Source organism: Oncorhynchus mykiss, chromosome 17 (assembly GCF_013265735.2).
Source record: "Oncorhynchus mykiss isolate Arlee chromosome 17, USDA_OmykA_1.1, whole genome shotgun sequence".
Classification (NCBI taxonomy): Eukaryota; Metazoa; Chordata; class Actinopteri; order Salmoniformes; family Salmonidae; genus Oncorhynchus; species Oncorhynchus mykiss.
Genome location: NC_048581.1, coordinates 59,657,295 through 59,671,810, shown reverse-complemented (window position 1 = coordinate 59,671,810; position 14,516 = coordinate 59,657,295). Strand labels below are relative to the sequence as shown.

Genomic DNA, 14,516 nt, shown 5'->3' with positions numbered 1-14,516 from the left:
CACATTGAGGTCAAAGGTAACAAGGATGGATTCTCTGTGTCTATGGAGGGCCAGCAGCTGTATACTATATGATGGTCTGTATAATACTCAATGTGAGGGTTACTGGACATTGATAAGATGGCTACTATAGAAAACACAAAGTAAAGAAGGGGGATGGGAGGTAGGAACTGTTACTGGGCTGTATAGTCACGCAGAATTTAAGACATTTCAAAAACATACATAATGTAAGTTATAGATTACATTGATAGAAAGGTGTTTGATGGATGTAGACATTCACTTCCTATATCTCTAAAACTATTTTTGGTTTGAGCACTACCGGCTAAAAGTTGTCATTTCCATTTTGTCATAGGTTGTCAAAGTTTGTCCACCAAAAGTGTTTTTCCCGCTTTGCTAAATACATACTACTTCATGAAGATAATCACTCCACCAACATCTACATGGGAAATAAATCTAAACATGAAGAAAATGTTTTATATATCTAAAAACATTATTGATGTACGTTATGGTATCTATTGTCCTTAGAAAAAAATATCTGAATTACATTCAACATTTCAGGCCTTGATAGCAACCTCAAGTTTCAATTCATCAAGTTCAAAGACTGTGGCAGTGCACTTTGGGTGTTAACTTTTGAGTGTGTGTGTGTGTGTGTGTGCAAGGATGTGGGTGTGGGCGCACAAATGTTAACATTGGTGGCCCTAAAAGCTCTGAGTCCGCTGAAGTTTACAGTATATGTGTATTACTACAAAGCCATGACTCCATTATAGCGTCCATAAAGCTCCCTACAAACACCTTAAGGTAATACATACATTCTTATGTTTTAATTCTGAGGCAACAATAACATTCCTGAGTATTCAATAACAAGACTACATATATTTCTTTTAAAAAGGTGAAGAAATAAAATGCTTACATAAAAAAGAACACTGTCAGATTTAGGATTATAAGAGTAGTACAGCATCTGTATGAAAATGGCACATTTAGGAAATGCATTAGTTTGATAGTGCACTGTTTATGAGATGCTGTGTTAAAATGTGCATTCACTCTCCAGCTCACTCTCTCAAGTATGTTTCTACTTAACCAGTTCTCTCTTTCAGCGGGTTTACGTATCTGAATGTATTGATAGAACTGAATGTAGCACTCCGTAATGAAATTAGATATATGAGAGCGATTGTATGTGAAATTAACAAAAAGAGAAAGAGTGACTGAAACAAAACCAAAAAAAGCATGGGAGGGAAAACGAGTGAGCTAAGGTAGTGATGAAAGGTAGAGGATGGGTAGAAAAAAAGAGAACTGAAAAACCGGGAAAAGGGAATTGGGTGAGAGGGGGGACATTTGTTTCCAAGCAAGGTTTACGGAGGCAACAATCCTCAGAAGAGACGTGATTGTGCTGGAGGTGTCAAGTTATTAAAATACACCACAAGGATGTTCTTCTCTACATTTTGGTTTGAGAGGATATGATTCTTATGGTGCTTGAGGAGGTATTGCAGTCAAAGGCCCTTTTCATATCAAGCGGCCACTATAATTAAGAGAGCAACTCATCAAAACAACACTTTCTGCCATAGTAGCAGATTGAAAAATAAATAGGATCCTGAGAGAAGCAGTAGGTAATCCATTCAGACTGACAGTGCTAAATCAGGCAATCTAGAACCCTCCCTCCCCTCCCCTCCCCTCCCCTCCCCATACCACCCCACCCCCACCCACACCCACATCCAATCCACACCCCTACAGGACAAAGTGCCCATTGACTCTTTGGAGAAAATCAAATAATTAAAATGATAAAGATGTAAGAGGAGGATACAAGTCATTTGCCATTTTCTCTCCTGACTGGTTAGATCACATGACCTTTCTTTGCAAAATCCAACGATTGTTTCCCCCCAGTTATTGGCTGAGTAAGTACTCTACTTGGTTTTCAAATGCCAATACAAAGGAGGGACCCCCAGAAAGCTGTCTTCTCAAGTGCCTGACCTAGCGTCCTCCAGTGGGGTCATCAGATCGCACACGTGACGCAGGCATCTTCATGGCCAGCCTCTGATGGGGGAAGCCGTGTTCCCCTCCTCCCCTGCTCTCCCCACCTAGGCCTGAGGAGGGGCTGTACTCCCTCTGCCCACCATAAGGAGGCAACACCAATGGCTTGCCAGGCTTGTAAGCCTGGCCTTCTGAGCCCGCCATGGCGTAGCTGTTGCAGTGGCTCTTGCTGTGGCCATTTCCATGGACATTGCCGTACTTCCTGTACTGGGAGCCCTCCCCCTCTCCTCCTCCCTCCTCCTCCTCTTCCACCATCTCAACGGCCTTGCGTTTCAGTGGCCCTCCTGTTTCAGAGCTGGCCCCTAGGCTGTGGCTGGGGTATCCATAGCTGCTCCCCACCACGGTGGGCCGGGGGGTCAGGGAGGTAGAGGTGCTCAGCCCTGAGGGGAGGTAGGAGGCACTGGGGTGGCTGTAGCCAGATGCCAGGCTGGTCTGGGGGTGGGGGTAGCAGCCTGGCAGGTAGTTGTAGACTGGATTGTTAAGGTTGTAGCTGGGCACCAAGGTGGGGGTGGTATGCAGAGAGTGTAGAGAGGCTGGGGGAAGTGCTGAGCCAGTCTGTGGGTAGTATCCAGAGGAGAGGTAGCTGCTGTTGTAGGAGGGTGGGTAGTCCTGAGAGGGAGGCCCATTACAGGAGCCACTGCTGCTATATCCGGGATCAGAGGTCAAGTTACTGCTCACTACCGTCACACTGCCCGTGCCAGTGAGGCCCACTGACACTGAGCCCACTTTGGCCCCTGCAGCCAGGGCCTCCAGCCCAGAGTAACACTCCATTCCCTGCCCCAGGGACCACGGCTCAGCCTCACTCTTCAGGAAAGACCCAGGCTCTGAATATGCCCCTGGGGCAGGTCTCTCATAGGGCAACTCCAGACCTGAGTACTTCTCGGCATAGTGTTTTAACAAGGAGGAGGCAGTGAGGGCCGAGATGTCATCACTGGCCCAGGGGTAGCCGGCTGCAGGGGTGTAACCGCAGCGACCTGCGGTGGCGTAGGGATCGTGTTTGTGGACGGAGGGGGGGGAGGTGGTGGAGGACACATCTAGGTGCTGCTCAGGCCACTGGGACAGGGGGGCCACGTGCTCCGGAGACCAATGCATTTTCAACAGACCTACAGACACAGAGAGAGGACCGAGAGAGAGCATGGTTATTCACCACGTATTACTTTTTAACCTTTCAGTCCAGAGCAGACATAACTGCAGATTTTCAGGTTGTTCAAAGAACCATACCACATTGGTAATACACTAACTACATTCAAATATAATTAGTTTATAAAATACAACATAGTGCTCTGAGCTCCTCCATGCCGTGTTGTTACGAACAACACAGCCCCTGGCCTTGTCCCCACAGCGATAAGCCGCCCGCTCCCTTCTGCTTCGCTCTCACTGGGACCATTGTTGTCCCCCTGTACGGGGCTCTGTGTGTGTGAGACCCCCACTCCACTCACTCTAACACACACACACACACACACACACACACACACACACACACACACACACACTGGTGCAGTGTGTTTCACTGGGGTAGTGGTCGACCATTCTTTTTGATTGACTTTACAGGCTCTGTCTTTGAGCAGGCATTAGGCTGACATTCCAGGCATTGTAGAGTATTATTAAACTGTCCCGACCCTTTGAGCCTAGAACTGAGAGGCTACAACAGAACTGAGAGAGAGGGGGAGAGGGAGAGAGAAATAGGGGAAAGAGAGGGAGAGAAAGGTGGAGACAGAGCGAGGGGGAGAGAGCGAAAGGAAAGAGAAACCTGGGGTTGTTCACATGCTTTCCCCAATCCTAGTCAGTAGCATGGTGGTGTGGGTTCATTGTCTCAGTGTTGCGTTTGTTTACAATACAACTCTAGAGTGCCTGGTGCCTACATCAGACTGTCTGATCTCTCCATACACACATGCACATATGCACGCAAGCGCATACGCACACACACACTAACACACTCCCTCTGTGTGTGTGTGTGTGTGGTTTAGTCACACATTGACCAGGACCACCAGATGGGCCGCTTAACAATCCACATGTTGATCCCTAAATGAAATGATCACTCAGTCCCATAATCTCACTCATCCAATCCAGAGATCCCAGGTCGCCCTGGCTGAGTCTCCCAGCCAAGTCCCAATCCCCCCTGGAAATGTCTCTGTGAAATCCCCCTGATGCTCCAGGGAATTCCAGCCAGTCATGGGACTGTCCCTGTCCCCAGCTCAAAAACAAACACACCACTTCTGGCACAGAGTCGATAAACCCTTGGTAAAATATTGCAAACCTAAGGGAAATAATAAACACAATCTACACAGACACATCTATACTAGTGCACATACAAAAGCTTACAAAAAGGGACTTCAAGAGAAACAAATAAACATAAGAGAAACACGTAAACATTAGCAGAAACAGTCTGAGACACACACTGCCCCACACATGAAGGGGTCGTTCCATGAAAAGAGCTCCTTTTGCATCCCTTTGATATTTTAAGGAGATATTGTGCACCAATATTGAATTTTATAAAAGTACTTAAATAGTACTTTAAAGTACCTTTACTTAAGTAGTTTTGGGGGGTATCTGTACTTTACTATTTATATTTTGACAACTTTTTAACTCCACTCGATTCCCAAAGACAATAATATACGTTTTACTCCATACATTTTCCCTGACACCCAAAAGTACTCGTTACATTTGGAATGCTTAGCAGCACAGGAAAATAGTCCAATTCACACACTTATCAAGAGAACATCCCTGGTCCTCCCTACTGCCTCTGATCTGGCGGACTCACAAAACATTTGTAAAGATGCTCGAGTGTTGGATTGTGCCCCTGGCTATCCATAAATTTACAAAACAAGAAAATTGTGCAGTCTGGTTTTCGTAAAGCTGGGCTTCCCAAATTCAGTCCTCGGGACCCAAAGGGGTGCATGTTGAGATTTTTGCCCTAGCACTACACAGTTGATTCAAATAAACAACTAATCATCAAGCTTTGATCATTTGAATCAGCTGTGCTGTGTTAGGGCAAAAAGTAAAACATGTAGCCCTTGGGGTCCTGAGGACCGTGTATGGGAAACGCTTACTTAAAGGAATTCTGAAATTATTTATTATTTTACTTTTTAAGTATATTTGACAAATTACATTTACTTTTGATACTTAAGTAACATCAAATACTTTTAGACTTTTCCTCAAGTATTATTTTGCTGGGTGACTTTCACTTTTACATTAGTAATTTTTTATAACAATTATTTAGAGTCTAAGATGTTGGGGAGGCTGACATATGGAATTGTTTTAAGATGGTTACACTATGTATCATTTAGCTATTTGATTTAGAATTTTAGGACTCCTTTAGGTATCGGCAAAAATTATTTTTTTAAATGGGGGGGACAAAATGTTGATTTTGGTCTTTACTGCTAAAGCCCATAGAAACGCGTTGAATAACACATTCATAAATGGCACAAAAAGGACAGTCAAAAAAATTATCATAATTCTAAATCTAGGAGATATAAATAACTCTGGTGGATTGAGATGCAGATATCTCTATTGACAGATTTCAATGCAGATTGTCTTTGTTATGTAACTTAGTCCGACTCACCGGTGTGTCATTTGATTCTAGGGGGTTAAGGTATCTATACTTACTCTAGGTATCTATACTATACTCTAGTATGACAATTAGGTTATTTCCCCCCCACTGAATGAAGTGCCCTTTGATATAGAATCCCCCCAAAATGTTGTTATAATCAGATTTTTTTCTATGAATAAAGACTTTCTAATGTGCCACAATTCAGTATTTTGACATGTCCCTCTGTGAATTTAAGATTTGAACCAACTTCACCCCAACATTTCTCCAGCTTTTCACCATCATTTGTAAATATTTTGTTGCTTTGACGAAGTCATTTCGTAAGATGATTTATTTGATGTGATAAGTGATGCAATGCATGTCCCTCACCAACCCTGTTGGTGAACTGAACTCTCATTTTAATGTGGGGAAACTAGTCCTTTTAAATAATATTTTCAAAAGAAACAGTGAACATCTAATAGTCAAATCATAGTGTCGAAGAATGTGAGCTGTTTCTACACTTTTCGGCCATTTTTTCTGGTCTTTTGTGTTGAAAAACTGAGCTGGCCGAGCACAACGCGTCAACACTGTTACCAATAGATAGACAATCTAGAAATGTTTAACAATTTCAATTTTTTTTGTGAAGCTTGAATTCAATTGACCCTCCCTGTTGTACACAAGCTTCCATTCCCACTCTAACAAGGGGATGTATTGCTGATTTAAGATTGAATCGCCAACCCTGTTGCAGTCAACTGTGGGGTACGGTCAACCCTGTCCCTTTAGTTGGAACTTAATAGGCACTTACTATCGTCGTTTGAAAAAAAATGTACCTCTTACAATTAGAAAATGTGTTTCTTACTAAGTTAAACGTGTTCATGACAGAATGTTACAATTGGTTGAATTTATATGTGTGTGCACGTGCATCTCTATGTTTAAAGTAGTATTGATACATAAAGGAAGGTGAGGAGATTTCAGGCAAGATTAGGGAAAAACAGTGAGTATATAACACAGCCATCTGTATCAGATGATGTATGGGTAGTAGGGCATGGAAAAGAGGGGTGTGTTCACTCCCCTAACGCTAATCTGGTCCCCCTTCCTCAGGGTTTAGAGGGACACCTCTCATGGCTAAATCATATCTGCAAGCTTACCAGGAGACTGAGATGATGAGGATGATGAGGTATAAGACGGCCTTACAGCCATGCATCTTAAAATGGCTTTTTAATCATCATGTATGTGTGTTTTTGTGTATTATCATCTCTGTTGTTGTCCTCTTGTTGGAGGTACATTCCTGTTTGTGATGTTGTAAGTCCTCAAAATTGATTGTGAGGGGAGTTGAAAACTTCACTATGGGTAATAATAGAAAAGCAAAACATGGCAGATACATGATGCGTAACTCAATTGTTTGCAATTGTTTATAGCTCAAAATTGTTTCAAGCCACTGGTTCCAAATACTGCAACCCGCGTGCATCGCATGCATCTAACAGTTTACTAAACTCTGGTTCCATAATCACCTCCTTGTTCTGTACTAAGAGTTCTGACTTTGGACCTAACTCTAACTAGAGGTTTTGACTGTGTGGATGAGTCTAACATGTTGGGCGACTGAGATTGGAGGGAGCATGTTTGTGCATATGTATGCGTGTGGCATTACGTGTCAACACTGTCGTGTGGGTCCCAAAAAGAGACAGCTGTTTTGAGCAGAGGGGCCTTCTTTCGCTGTGTCCAGCCTGTCCCTCAGCTCCTATTGTCTCCCCACGTCCCCTAACAAAGCCACGGGACCCCATTGTCTGACAGCAGATCCTATAAGAGCCCAAACATCTCACTAACTCAGACCACCAGCTCCATATATCCACCAGCAGTACTGACAGCTTACAAGGTGTGTGTGTGTGTGTGTGTGTGTGTGTGTGTGTGTGTGTTTGTGTGTGTGTGTGTGTGTGTGTGTGTGTGTGTGTGTGTGTGTGTGTGTGTGTGTGTGTGTGTGTGTGTGTGTGTGTGTGTGTGTGTGTGTGTGTGTGTGTGTGTGTGTGTGTGTGGTGCATGACTGCACATGTGTAATGGGTATTCCTAACAGGATAGTGGCTCCTGAAATCTGAGACCTGGAAGAAGTGAGTTAGAGTTGTAACCACCCCTATCCATCCACCACACAAATGCCACACACATATATGCGCACACACACACATGCACCACGCTCCTCCTTCTTCTCTCCAGGGGTCAAGTGCTACCCTAACTCTACACTCCAGCTTTTGTTTTCCTGTCTTCAGGATGAAGGCCCTCACATGGATCCAACATGCCTCGTAGGACCAGGAAGCCAGTAAAACAGAATGATTGTGTGCCTGTGTGTGTGCGCGCCTGCATTCGTGTGTGTGCCTGATAGGGAAAAGGGGGCTTGTAAACAAGAGCTTGATCAATCCAGTCAGAGGATGGCCAGTATGTGGACCCCCCCCCCACCTCCTCCTTCAACACCATCCACTCTGTCCAGTTCTGTGAGAGAAAGCAGCTTTGTCTAGCTGGACTGGTCCTAATTACATGGCCAGGTGGAGAGAAGATCTAGCTTCTGCGCTGATCTCTCTCTCTGTCTCTCTGTCTCTCTGTCTCTCTGTCTCTCTCTCTCTCTCTCTCTCTCTCTCTCTCTCTCTCTGTCTCTCTGTCTCTCTCTCTCTCTCTCTCTCTCTCTCTCTCTCTCTTTACCTACCGTCAATCACCAACAAGGGCCAGTGTCCAAATTACCATTCCACAGCCAGCATAGACCATATATGCTGTTCAAGTGTTGTGTTCCCTAGATCTCACAATAACGCAAATCAGTAGTACCATTAACACTGGAGAGACCAAACCCACTGGCATGTCTGATCTTACTCATTTTCTTATTTCTTATACACACTCTTGTTTAGTTCTGTTCAACAATGAATCATGTGATCAGTCAACATATGGGCCAGAGTTTGTGCATGTATTTGATCTGTGTGACCAGAAGAGCTGCTGGTGTGAATTAAATCTCCTTCTTGGTAGCGGTCCACTGCACAGTCAATGTGAGCAATTAAGGGTTAATTAGATGAATAACGGAGAGAGGCAGGCAGGGAGGCGGGGAGGGACATGGGCATGGGATTTGGAGTGTTCGCAAGGCATCAGAGGCAGTGTGATAGATTGGACTGGATAATTGTCCCTAAGGGTAGGTAGCCTGACCACTCCAAAATAATCACCATTACTCAGTAACAATACAAAACGACTTCAATGCACACACATAATGTTGCTGAGAAAGTTTAATGGTGTTTATGTGTTGTGTTTGATTGAGATACGCAGATAGGTCTGTGCGAAGACCAGGATGTTTGAGCATGCTGTGCAGACCTGCCAAGCGGCAAGAGAGAGTATCCTGCAGATGACTTAGGCTATTGGAATGTATGGAATTCGGAGAGAGAGAGAGAGAGAGCTCTCTATCAGCTGCTCACACAGTATTCGTAAGTATTAATTTAAGCCATATCTGGATCAGTGCGGCACGCGTCAGATAACCAATGGGACATTAAACTCTTCCGTTCCATTCCCTTCCCTCTCCTCCCCTCCTGGTCCCCCTCTCCTCCCCTCCTGTTCCCCCTCTCTCTTTCCCTCCCTCAGACCTGTAGTAACATGTGTCCATGCTTGCGTGGTTTAGGACACCCCTCCCCCACACTCTGTCTCTTTCAGCTCACACACTCATGTGGCCGGAGCTGCCTTGCCTCTTTGCTCATTGTGTCCACACATATATCACTCTGCAGCTGACCAGTCCATCTGCCCTTCTCTCTCTCCCACCTCTGTCTCTAAATCCCCATCCTTATACCATTTCTCCTTAAACATAGTTCTCTTTTTCCCTTCCTCCTTTCTTTGGGTTACTCTCTGCCTGCCCTCGGCTGTTTCTCCATGCATTCCTCTGTGTGGAATGGCTAAACGGTCACTCTGATCTTGCTGTTGGCTACAGACTGAACAAACTCTACATCATTGCAGGCCAGGGCTCTATAAGCCTTTACCACCTAATGAGGACCTTAAATCAACTGGACTCAAAATTTGCTTAATGAGCTGTCATGAACACTATGGTGGCCTGATGCACATGTTTGTGTGTGTGTGTGACTGAGAGAGAGATACACAGAGAGAGAAAGAGTGTCTGTGTGTGCACGTGAATCACTCCACACCACTCTAATTAGAGCTCATTTACACCCTGCCACTAACAACCTGACTCTTCCTCACAGAACTACTTCACCCTGAGCAACTGTTTAGATACGATCCACAAAATATATTCACTACCACGTTTTTATCACACACTCCTAATTATGGTGTGTGTGTGTGTGTGTGTGTGTGTGTGTGAGAGAGAAGTTTCTCTATGGGGAAAAATCTAACACAGAAGTGTGAGTCTTTCCAAAAGCAGGTATGTTACAGACGTGCGCTAAACAATCTTATCGCAGTCAAGACACAAAGCATGTGTGTACCCACAATTCACTTCTTCTTTTCAAAACCCCCCAAAACAAAATTGTAGGCTCCAATATCTCTGCCTATAGTAGCGGTCCTGCTAGCACACAGTAGTAAGGTAGTAAGGTGTGTCCCTAATGTATTATTCAAATCATGTTAGTGTGGTAATCCTGTTAAACCTTCTCCTAATCAATAACATCAGTCAATATAAGCATATTCATTAGCTTGTCTTAGAGACCCCTCATGCAAAGCACACATGCATGTGGAAGCATAACAATCTATCTACCCAGCTATCACCACAAATACACACCTATTTATGGTAATGCATTACTAAAAACAATAACAAGCTAGAAATGTGTCCCAACAAAATAATTAACATCCAAAACACACAACATAATAATGTACGCAGAGCCAATTGATTCTTGGGTTTAGTTTAACACCAAGAAATAGGAAAGGATATGATGGCAGAGTCCAAGGCTGCTAATTTTACTCTCTCTGTGTGGATAAAGCGCTACATTACATAACGAGGAGGGACTGCTTACTGTGACATAATCAGTCCTCCACTGTACCAGCACACTTCAATTACATGGAGGATAGAGGATAGATAGAATATTCTCTACCCCAATAGATTGGACAGCAAGATCATTGTTGCACTGACTATACGCACACACACTGGACCCACATACTCCCACAAACTTACATTGACATCCTAACACACACACTACATACAGTGCATTTGGGAAAGTATTCAGACCCCTTGACTTTTTTTTTTTAACATTATGTTATGTTACAGCCTTATTCTGAAATTGATTCAGAAATCTACACACAATACCCACTAATGAAAAAGTGAAAACAGGTTTTTAGAAATGTTTGCAAAAAACAGACACCTTAAGTATTCAGACCCTTTGATATGAGACTCGAAATTGAGATCAGGTGCATCCTGTTTCCATTGATGTTTCTACAACTTTATTGGAGCCCACCTGTGGTAAACACAATTGATTGGACATGATTTGTAAAGACACACACCTGTCTATATAAGACCCCACAGTTGACAGTGCATGTCAGAGCAAAAACCAAGCCATGAGGTCGAAGGAATTTTCTGTAGAGCTCCGAGACAGGATTGTGTCGAGGTACAGAGCTAGAGGTACATTTCTGCAGCATTGAAGGTCCCCAAGAGCACAGTGGCTTCCATCATTCTTAAATGTAAGAAGTTTAGAACCACCAAGACTCTTCCTAGAGCTGGCCACCCAGCCAAATTGAGAAATCGGGGAGGGAGGTGACCAAGAACCCGATGGTCACTCTGACAGAGCTCTAGAGTTCCTCTGTAGAGATGGGAGACCCTTCCAGAAGGACAACCATCTATGCAGCACTCCACCAATTAGTCCGTTGTACTAGAGTGGCCAGAAGGAAGCCACTCCTCAGTAAAAGGTACATGGCAGTCCACTTGGAGTTTGCCAAAAGGCACGTAAAGTCTCTCAGACCATGATAAACAATCTCTGGTCTGATGAAACCCAGATTGAACTCCCAGACTGGGGTGAAGATTCACCTTCCAACAGGACAATGACACACAGCACAGGAGTGGCTTCGGGACAAGTCTCTGAATGTCCTTGAGTGGCCCAGCCAGAGCCTGGACTTGAACCCAATCGAACATCTCTGTAGAGACCTGAAAATAGTTGTGCAGCAACGCTCCCCATCCAACCTGACAGAGCGTGAGAGGATCTGCAGAGAAGATTGGGAGAAACTGCCCAAATACAGGTGTGCAAAGCTTGTAGCGTCATACCCACAAAGTACTGAGTCTGAATTCTTATGTAAATGTAATATATATATATACTGTATATCTATTTTTTTCATACATTAGCAAACATTTCTAAAAACTTGTTTTTGCTTTGTCATTATGGAGTATTGTGTGTAGATTGATGTGGGGAAACACTTTAAATCCATTTTAGAATAAGGTTGTAAAGTAACAAAATGTGGAAAAAGTCACGGGTCTGAATACTTTCCGAAGGCAAAGCTACCTCAATTATCTCGTACCCCTGCCCATTGACTCTATACTGGTACTCCTTGTACATAGCCAAGTGAATTTTACTCATTATTGTTATTCGTTATTCACTGTATTTATGCCTCATGCCACTATTCCCATTATTCTTTTTAACTGTGCATTGTTGGAAAGGGACTTTCACTGTAAATCTACACCTGTTGTTTACAAAGCATGTGAAAAATACTAATTTATTGGATTTGTTTAAAACTAGCCTTAAACACGCTGGTGGTCGCCATTCAGAAATAAAGAGAGAAAGAGCAAGAGAGCCAGAGAGAAAGAGACAGCAACACAGCTCTTTCTTTAAAATTCCTCAATGTGAAGCACAGAGAAGAGAGACTCAGCTGTTAAAGTTATTATCCCCTCTCCAATATCCCGTTTCTCAGTTCCCTCCCTCACGCCTTCACCTCCCCCTTTTCCACTGGCCACAGGAGAAATGTCCAAGACTGAGTGTCAAGACTGAGAAAGACAACCAAATTAGCGCATGCACATGCGCATGCACACACAGTGTAACCCCCATCCGCTCCATACACACACTTACTGTGGAGGGTGACAGGACTGGGCATTCTGCCGCCCTGCTCCTTGGTAAAGAGGAGAGGACTGAGTCCACTCAGTGTTGGTGGAAGCGGGGACACACGTTACACTTTCTGCTGCTGGCTGGTCCCACGCTGCTGGCCATCTGAGTGGGTCTGTTAGTGTTTGTTATCATACACCACTCCATTGCTAGCCTCAGTACCCTCCACTACACACTAACGACTGGAATGGAGAGAGAGCAGTGAGTTAGACAGCGCTGGAAAAAATATATGTACATAATCACATAAAACTCGAACATCAAAAAGGTGTATTCACTCTCTGGTTGTATGTTCCCATTGAAGTGACCCAAATGCAAAGACTTATTTTCCTCCTCAAGCACGTTCATGCTCACTCACTAGCACTTGCTCACTCTAGCCCCCTAGGTCACTAGCTCACTTGGTTAGCCACTTGTTCACTCACATGCAAAAGTATTTACAGACCAGAAAAACAATTGTCAGAAGCACTTATTACTAATGCTAATACATAATTACCATGACTGAAAGGAAGAATGTAATTGAGAGAAAGATCATCTAAAATGTGTAAAACCTTAATATTTCCATACACATTAGGTCTGTTATTGGAAAAATATATAGCTAACGGGAATGGGAGATCTCTTCAGGAAAGGCATGTTCACAATCAAAACCAAACAATATATAGTGTTGCTCACAGTCTGAGTGTTCGTGTAACAGCGGTGCTAATCGCTCTGACAGAAAGGGAACAGCTTCTGCCCTCTGACCATAAAACCACAATATCACCATCAGAAGAAAAATGACTAAAGAGTATCCAATCCTCTGGACCCATCCACGCGTCCACACACTCACACAGTTATACACCAAAAAGAACCATCAGATCTTTGCACTTTGTCAAGTGTTGAAGAATGCAGCTGTGTTATTACCATCTAAAGCAAAAATGCAGGAAACAGGATGAAAATATGAAGATAACTGAGGAATTTGAGTATCAGAGAGGATCAACATTTAAATAATAGACACATGGTAGAGAAGAAAAAATTTAAATAAGGATTGAGAGTGTGGAATGGAGGAAGATTTTTTATATATTTCTAACAGAGGACAAAAATATCTTAATTCAACTGCAGGTTTAGAGAGGAATAAATAAAGGGATATCACAAAACCAGATATGGGAGAAAAAGAGAAGAGAAAAGCAGAAAAGAATAGGAATGTGGAGAGCAGAGTGAGAGAAGAAATACAGAAGATAGATAGAAAAAAGCAGGAAAATGAAAACAGAAAGAAAGGAAGATAAAACTCTAAAACAGAATCCAGTCCTACCTGCTCATGCTTTATTTCCTTGATATCATGCGTCCTATGTGGAAGCCAATAGAATAACCCACACGGTAAGGCAGTGTAGAGCAGTGGTGCATATGGCCATCCCTCTTTTTCACTTCTGGGACCCTACCCTTCTCTCTCTGCTCTCCCCTCTCTCCCTCCCTTAGTGACAACAGAGCAGCACATGCATCCCCTCCCCCATCCACTCCTTCCCTCCCCCTCTCCCTCCCTCTCTTTTGTTAAAACTATTTAAGCAGGAAGGGAGAGGGGAAAAAGTGACCAATCATGCCATGTCAGAGAGGTGTGTGTGTGTGTGTGTGTGTGTGTGTGTGTGTGTGTGTGTGTGTGTGTGTGTGTGTGTGTGTGTGTGTGTGTGTGTGTGTGTGTGTGTGTGTGTGTGTGTGTGTGTGTGTGTGTGTGTGTGTGTGTGTGTGAAAAAAGAGAGGATTGGTGTTTTTCTGATTGTGACTGGTGCACTGTTGAACACACATTCATCATACATACTGTAGATGCATGCACGCACACAGGCACATGCATACTGGCGGCTGAAAGATGCTGAATTTTCTCCTTTAGCGCTCACATAGGAAGTTGAGAATATGACTTTTATTGATTATAACATTGATCTAAGCATTGATGGAATGGTGGGGGTGAAACA

The 14,516-nt window shown here is 43.6% G+C and overlaps 1 protein-coding gene across 1 annotated transcript; it reads right to left on the bottom strand.

Annotated features, from left to right (window-relative positions):
- Nucleotides 1-1,703: 1,703 nt before the first annotated feature.
- On the bottom strand, nt 1,704-14,010 carry LOC110494250 (fidgetin-like protein 2). The gene is made up of 3 exons (XM_021569176.2): nt 13,865-14,010; nt 12,550-12,764; nt 1,704-3,125 (listed from the first exon to the last, which is right to left on the bottom strand). The coding sequence occupies exons 2-3, from the start codon at nt 12,572-12,574 to the stop codon at nt 1,963-1,965; spliced, it is 1,188 nt and encodes a 395-aa protein (XP_021424851.2). The 5' UTR covers nt 12,575-12,764; nt 13,865-14,010; the 3' UTR covers nt 1,704-1,962.
- Nucleotides 14,011-14,516: the final 506 nt, after the last annotated feature.